The sequence below is a fragment of the Cyphomyrmex costatus genome, unplaced genomic scaffold (assembly GCF_001594065.2).
Source record: "Cyphomyrmex costatus isolate MS0001 unplaced genomic scaffold, Ccosl1.0 scaffold60, whole genome shotgun sequence".
Lineage (NCBI taxonomy): Eukaryota > Metazoa > Arthropoda > Insecta > Hymenoptera > Formicidae > Cyphomyrmex > Cyphomyrmex costatus.
In genome coordinates, this window is record NW_017280156.1 from 33,656 (window position 1) to 41,383 (window position 7,728).

Here is a 7,728-nt window from a genome sequence, read left to right on the forward strand (position 1 = left end):
ATTCGTTAAATAAATCCTCGATTTTTATCTACTTTGTGTAAAATATATCATTTGAAGAAAAATCTAATCGAGATTAGAATGTCCACTTTATTGTGTATGTGTATGATTTAGTATGTTATCCAAACTATAAGTATGTACAATGTTCAACTTACATCGCAAAACTGTAAATAATAGTTCTCATATCTTTTAATTAATTGATCGCTAATTATCATATAAGTTTTTGCAGCGCAGTTATTAGCACTTAGATAATTTTTTTATAAATAAATCTGTAGACTGGCCAATCAAAAGGAACAACGTCAGATTCGACAGTCTTTCTATTTACTATATAATTGTGACAATAGATAATTTAGCATCCTCATTAATATGCCTGCCTACAAAATGTGTTACAGTTTTATAATACTCGATGCCAACATGCATATATATCGTCCAAATAAAAAGGAATATCAAGAGCAAAATACATGTATTTTTGTATCACTCGAATCGTTTACAAATCTTCTACGCAATGATGATATTTACAATAATGCTTAAAAACTACTTTATACATGTATATATGGACAGCAAATTTTAAATATGTTTAACATTCAAGATAGCTTTAAATGTACGGTCCGTCGATAATGATTTGTCGCAATAAATGATAATTCTGCGATTCGAATTTATTGATCGCTTTTATCGCTTACCGATTAGTCGTTTTTTCTTAATAATTTTATTTAGAATTCTAATGAGATAAAGAAAACTTTATGCGGTAGTGCATATACAAAAGGAACTGATATTAAGAATCAACTGCAAAATCGCGAAGAGCTGGCATCTTAATTTTCCATTTTTCAAGCGAAACATATTTTTTAAGACTGGAATTGGATTACGTATTGAAGATTAAGATTGAAGATTGAAATTTGACCAATGAGGATAAAGGAATTTTATCCTCCTATTATTTCGATTGGCCAAATTTCAATTTTTCAATCTTCATTGCGTAGTCCGATTCCGGCTTAACGCTAGTCTACTGTATAAAAGTATAAACGACGATCTTCAATGCCAACCGGGCGGGACTGATTTAAACTGATTGTATAGTGAGGCCGAAAGGCGAAAACGCGAGGGGACGCGCGGATCGTTTCGTTTCATACCGTTCGAGTACTCGGAGTAAACTGGAGTAAACACAAAAAGCGGAGGCGCCGCGCTCGCACACCTCATGCGTGTACTTGCTGGCTGCTGGCACTCGTCGTCTGTAACGTCATAAGAATTCCTCCTCGAGCGACAGGGCAAGAGGTGGAGAAAGAGAAAGAGAGAGAGAGAGAGAGAGAGAAAGAGAGAGTTACAGCCAAAACTCCGTGTGTCTGTTGGCATCGCGGCGCGTCCGTTCGAAAGGTGGCCGAACGACGGCGACGGTATTCGCATTGTTGTTGTTGTTGTTGTTGCCGCAGGACGCTCAGACGTCAGAGACGCTTAATCGGCTTAATGTGTATGGGGCGATCAGTGAGGGGCACGTTCGCAGCGGTTACAGATGTTCGCGGTAGTCGCCGCGGCGTTGGCGGTAAAATTGCAGCAGCTGTGCTCGCGTCGGCAAAATGTCAAACCAGACGAACGTCGGTTCGCCGTCCGAGCGACTCCGACTCGTGAACGGTGAGAGGAGCGTCAGCCGCGTCAACCGCGTCAACGCTGCTGGTGCCGCCACCGGCGCTGTCAGTGGCAACGCCGGCCGCGGGGCGAGGGGCGGCGGGAGGGGCAGCTGCGTGGGTGGTAGAAGTGTCTTTGATTCTCCCTGCGGTGCCGGTGGTGGTAGGAATAACAATAATACCGCGGATATCATTGGCAACGGCGGCGTGCTCGTTGTTACCGGCGGCGTCATCGGTGGCGCCGCGGACGGTCCCCGCGACGTGACGTTGTCCGACGCCTCCCGCGCCCGCGACGGCCGCGACACGACGCCAGTGAATTTCTGCCGTGAGACAACAGTACCGCGTACCTGCGGCGGCAACTGTCGTTGCTGCATTTACGCCGTCGACGCGTTATTAACCTCGGTGACAGGCGCGACGACGACGTGCCTGGCTAATGGTGGCGGGAACGACTTCGCCGACGACGACGACGACGGCAACGACGACGACGTCGCCGCAACGTCGATCAACTGTCCCGAGATCACGTTGAACAGTACTGGAACCGGGACGACGACAACGACGCCGCTCCTGGACGCCGGTAGCGTCGACGCGAGAACAATCGGCAGAAGTAGGAGCGGGAACAGCCGCCACTCTACAAACGCCGCCGCTCTCGTCATTGTTGACGTCGCGCCGTCGTTCCACAACGACGTCGACGACTACGAGGATAACGACGACGACGACGACGAGGACGACGACGACAACGAGGACGACGACGACGACGACGAAGACGAGGACCGTCGCCGCTACCACGACCGCGGCAAGATGGTCGCGGCGATGAACGAGCACCTGTCCAACGCTACGACGACGACGACATCATCCCCGCCGGCGGTGGCGAACGCCATCCGCAACACCGTCGCGATGTCATCATCATCGTCGTCGTCCTCATCGTCCTCATCATCGCTGTCGTCGTCGTCGTCGTCGTCCTTGGTATCGTCGGCTATGATGACAGCGACTACCACGAACGCCGGCAGCAATCCTTCCGCCACGATGATGACGATGAGCAGTGTCGGGAGCGGTGCGAACGGTAACAATAACAACGCCGCCGGCGGCGGCGGCGGTGGTGGCGGTGGCTGCACCAGCGCACGCAATCAGGAGTTCCAGGAGATGGACGGCGACGGCAAGAGCACCAGCAGCAACACCACTGCCGCCGGTATCCACAGTTTTCCATGTGACTTCGATCATATGTATGCCAGCATGACCGACGGTGCTGCGCCGGCTGCCGCCGCGGCCACCGCTCTCGGCGTAAGTCCGCTGCGCGGCAACGAGCCTCGTCACAATGATCTCACTGAGGTCAAACACCTCAAGGAGCTGCTACTGCTCCACCTCGACCTCATCCAACAGCAGTCCGAGCAGATCGTCACCAAGGACAAGCTCCTCGCCGCGCTGCGTCAGGAAAACGAGACGGTACGCGAAAGACCTCTCCTTTTTCGCAAGCTGTCTGTCGGAGGAAAGAAAGAAAGAAATTCTCTCTCTAGTTGTCTCTCAGTTTAGATGAAGAAATTGGGAATCGTCCGGTTTGTATATGTGGGGGAAAAAAAAAAAAGCTTTGTTTTGATCCGACGTTTTCAAATGGAGCTCTGTATTGTATGCGATTCTTTTTACGCCAAACATGTGCCTTTTTTCGGTAATTTAATTTAATTGTGTGACGACGTTTTGACGTTACGAGATAAACAGAAAAAAATGTTTCAAGCTACACCTCTGATTCCCACAAATCTTTTTACAGTCGCAGAATCGAACCGACCGCTGATGAACGCTTTTCATTGCACCTACCTCGTATACGTAATATCGTTAAATGTTTAATTATCGTAAATATCGTAAATCGCGAGGAATCTCTCGATCTCCGCAAATGTGATTGCTTTAACCTCAAGTTGAAAGATGCGGAATGAGGTGAAGTGAGTGGCGATGAGTCATCGAGCGAGTTTTCAATTCAAAACCCGATTCGTCCTCCAATCCCGTTCACCGACCGTCTGATTTTTGCGTAAGTGCCTGCGACAATTGCGTCATGTGTATGTACTTGAAAAAGACCCCAGAACGCGCCGAGACAGCGATTCCGAGCTGAAGCCAAAAAGATTCCGACGAAACGCGAAAAGACGCATTCGCGAGAATCGCGTGGAATTTCGAGCGAAGTGAGACTCCGATTCGCGAAATCATTTCTTTCTACGACACGTACTTTTCGCAGTCTCCTCCGAAATTTATATTTGCTCCAATTCACGATCTTCATGGTTGTTAGCGGTCAGGGAAATCGGGAAAAAACCGGGAAAAGTCAGTGACATTAAAAAGTGAAAATTTATTTATCTCGAGGAATTTCTTGGTCTAACATAAAATTAAAATACCTTAAAATTCTATAAACTTTAACTTCTCTAAAAATTATGAAATAGAATTAAAAAAATTTTTTTAAGAGAACAATGCAAATATTTTCAGTGATCGCAATTTGCAGAAAACCATTAACATTGTATTAAAAAGAAAAAAACTTTCCAAAGATTGAAATACGTGTGTGTTACGATAAACATTTTGTAAATAATTTCTAATTAAAATTAATTTTAAAATGACAATATTAGAACATACAGTGTTTTTAATGAAATGACTCAGAAATCTCAATAAGCAATGTGCAAAACAATGCTTTTAATGCAAAATATTACGTTTTTATGTAAAGAATCTTTCTCACACAGGTTTTTCTTTTTCGCTAACAACCCTGAATCCCGCGGCAGAAAGAAAATCGTAGCTGTCAACGCAGCTTCGATCGTTGATCCTCTTCCGCTCGCTTTCTGTTCTCTCGCGGTCGTAATTGAGAATGAAAAAAAAAAAAACCTCGCGCACCACCCTAACCTGAGTACGTCGTGCGTATTCCTGTTCGTCAGTCTCGTTCTTTTTCTGGTTGCGGAACGCCGGTGACGACTTTGGCACCATTTTGTAAAAACGCGCTACGCGCACATGCCCGCGAGTGTCAATCCCCCGCCTCGCCCCTCTCGCACAGTCTGCCTAACCTAAATGCACCACGCGGGGAACAGGTTGACCGTGAAGGTCAACTTGCGCGGTGTCAACACGTGGTGGCGCTACTTCCGCATTGAGATCGCGCGCGAGAAAGGGAGGAAGGGAGAGGATAGAGCGAGAGAGAAAGAGAGAGAGAGAGAGAATGCATGTGAGAATGTGAGTGCAGGACGAGTGCGGGAGACGAGCGAGATTTACTCCGTAGAGAGGAGTGACGACGTTCTCGGTGTTTTTCGCGATTTCAAAATGACAGTTGAATCGAAGGGTTAACCGCGATCGCGTCGTGCGACAAAGTAAGTAATTCTCGTCGTGAGACCGGTGCGAATCGATCCCGTTTCTCGAGCTGTGCCCCAGTAGGCGATATACGTGTCTCGTCATTTTGTCAAACGGTGCGAATGACAGGGCGCCAGTCCTATATAATTAACCTCCCTTGCCGCAAACGCGGAGGAATGACAGCCAGATCGATTCCCGAAGTGAATTAAGATGATTTGCGAGGAGAGAAAGCTAGTGTACAGACGGCACACGAGAAGTGTAAATAAATCTCTGTATATGAAAACGATTGACGCGTTTAGGTATACATGCCGAAATGGTGAAATGATATTTTGATTTGTCTGTTGCAGCTGAAACTGCGCTTGGAGCGTATGGAAAGGCGTGTAAACCTTCAGAAACTGAGATCCGAATGTAGCGAGAATTCTACCGGTTCCGAACATTTAGGCGCCTGCTCGCCCACCAGTGTCAATTCAGTGAATGTACCTTCGACCAGCGAACTGCATAGAAATGTTCAGTGCGAGAGTAGCAACAATAGCAACGTCTTGCACGAGAGTTTTAAAATACGTTTAAACACTAGTGGCGGTATCACCACTGTTAAACAGGAGCCACACGAGAATCAAATTAAATTGGAAATCAAACAAGAGCCTAATAACGAGGCGAGGTTTGAATGGGAAGAGAAAAAGAAGAGACGATCCGATCCGACTCCCCTGTCTACAGGCAGTAAAAAGAAAAGGGGTCTCTCTTGTTCGTCAACTATCAGTAACGACGGAGTGCAAGAAAAGATACTAGGTCAGACGGTTCATGAAACATCCAGTAGAAAAAGCGACAGGAAGGCGAAATCTCTTGTGAAAAAGGAATCCTTTCTTACGACAGAGGAACATTATTATACAGCTGTAGGAGATCTAACTTATACATTAAATATGAAACAGTCTAATCCAGTAGAACCAAGTAATACGTTAGAAGTTCCAAATTGGAGAGTAAAGGTGTATACGAGTTGCTACACAATGGAGGGAACCGAGAATTTGGACGATGAAATTTTTAATAAGAGACATTTGAAATTAGAGAACGATGAAAGGAGGCGAAAGCGATGGGATGTACAAAGGATAAGGTTTGTAAAATTTGCTCACAATCTTCTCTTTAAGAATAATATAATATGACTTACATATTCTATCGTGTCATTAGGGAACAAAGGCATATAGAGAAGTTGAAGCAACGGCAGGAACGTCAAAATCATCAAGCTACGTGTTACAATACAAATCATACTGGTCCTTGTCCATCGTCCATGGAAGAGGAAACCATAACTTCCTTGTGGCCTGATATAGAACAAATTCAAAGTCTTCAAGTAGATCATCATTTGCCAGTAACTGCATTTGGCGTTCCTATTCCTACTTTTCCTCCATGGTAAAAAAAAAGTCTACTTTTTAAACATACACAGGTTTTACATATTACTGCATTAATTATTAATTTGCATAATTTTTATCTTTCAGTGAATTTTCTTTACCCTGGTCGAATATAACGCGAATAAAGTGTCGACGTCCTAAACGGTCAACAAGTAGAAGAAAATCTATAGGTAGAAGAAAAGTTTAAGAGATATAATTTTTATAAAATTGGACAGAACTGATTTTATTGATACCGTCAGTTTTAAACTCTTGAAAATACTACTGCTCCCTCTCACGCCATAATTGAAACAGCGTTTTGTTGTAAAATAGGGGCACCAAAGATATTTTTATTGACTTTTTAAACACACGCAATATAATATAGTTTATCTATTTTTTCTACATTTTTTTTTATTTAAGTAAATTCATCGTCAATACTTGTTTGATACATCTATTCTATATTTTGTACTCGGTGTTGGTCATTTTATTTATATAACTATGAATAGATATCACATAACATGACAAAGTATCAATCCGGCATTGAACATTTGTCAACTCCAGACTAGACTTCTGTTCCATTTTCAGCGAGTTGACAATATTGATAGTTGTTTAACTTTTTTTTACTGCTCCAATTATATACCGTACTTTATATTATTTTTATAATTAAACACATTCTTTGTTATTAAAAAATCATTAACTACCATGTATATCGATAATATATACGCGCCTGCTAAAAATACATTGTAAAACAATGTTACACAAAGCGGAAGAAAATACAATGAATTTTTAAATTTTGTGTAGCTCTTTAATATTTTATAAATTCTGCATTGCTTAATAATTTAACATCGTAGGATGATGCATATTCTTTAAAAATTAAGCATTGCTGCCGAATTGCGTTTAATTAACTCCAAAATTGACAGTACAAATGTATAGAATGTTTCAGAAAATGTGCGCTTCCTCACAGATTCTTCGACAAAATTAACATTTTCTTCACGAAAATTTGATGGCCTAATGAAATAATTTTCATGGACTTTTCGTGAAGGAAATATTTACGTCAAGAAAATTTGTAACTAAAAGAAATTGGATCGTCTTTTGATACAATCTGTATGCTGTACATCTATTGGATTACTAATAAGATTGATATAAAATAACATAAGTGACATCGATATTGTTACATCAATGCTATTCTTGCTCCCGAGTATATTGAACGCTGAACATTAAAATCCGAGATATATATAGACGGAGAAGGACCTCAGACATCGTAAACGATTGTAAATTTATTGATATCGTGAGTAACAGAATTTTACTGATCTGACGTACGAGGTTTCTCGAGTAACCATTTTAGTACAATTAATTCGATTAAATTTAACTATACTGACTGCGTATTATATATTTATTAAATAAAATTATATATAATTTTTTTATCCGTGGTATCTTCAAAAATTGATGTA

General features: G+C 42.7%; 1 protein-coding gene across 1 annotated transcript; it reads left to right on the plus strand.

Moving 5' to 3' along the window:
• Window positions 1-1,559: 1,559 nt before the first annotated feature.
• On the plus strand, window positions 1,560-6,644 carry LOC108779554 (serine-rich adhesin for platelets). The gene is made up of 4 exons (XM_018546983.1): window positions 1,560-3,047; window positions 5,252-6,009; window positions 6,084-6,302; window positions 6,389-6,644. Exons 1-4 carry the CDS (start codon window positions 1,560-1,562, stop codon window positions 6,486-6,488), a joined length of 2,565 nt encoding a protein of 854 aa, XP_018402485.1. The 3' UTR covers window positions 6,489-6,644.
• The last annotated feature ends 1,084 nt before the right edge of the window (window positions 6,645-7,728 follow it).

Bases quoted from the DNA above. Each gene is read 5' to 3' on its own strand.
- LOC108779554 (XM_018546983.1), top strand. From the start codon at position 1,560: ATGTCAAACCAGACGAACGTCGGTTCGCCGTCCGAGCGACTCCGACTC. The intron at 3,048-5,251 runs GTACGCGAAAGA...TGTCTGTTGCAG, and splicing joins TGCGTCAGGAAAACGAGACG to CTGAAACTGCGCTTGGAGCG. The intron at 6,303-6,388 runs GTAAAAAAAAAG...TTTATCTTTCAG, and splicing joins ATTCCTACTTTTCCTCCATG to TGAATTTTCTTTACCCTGGT.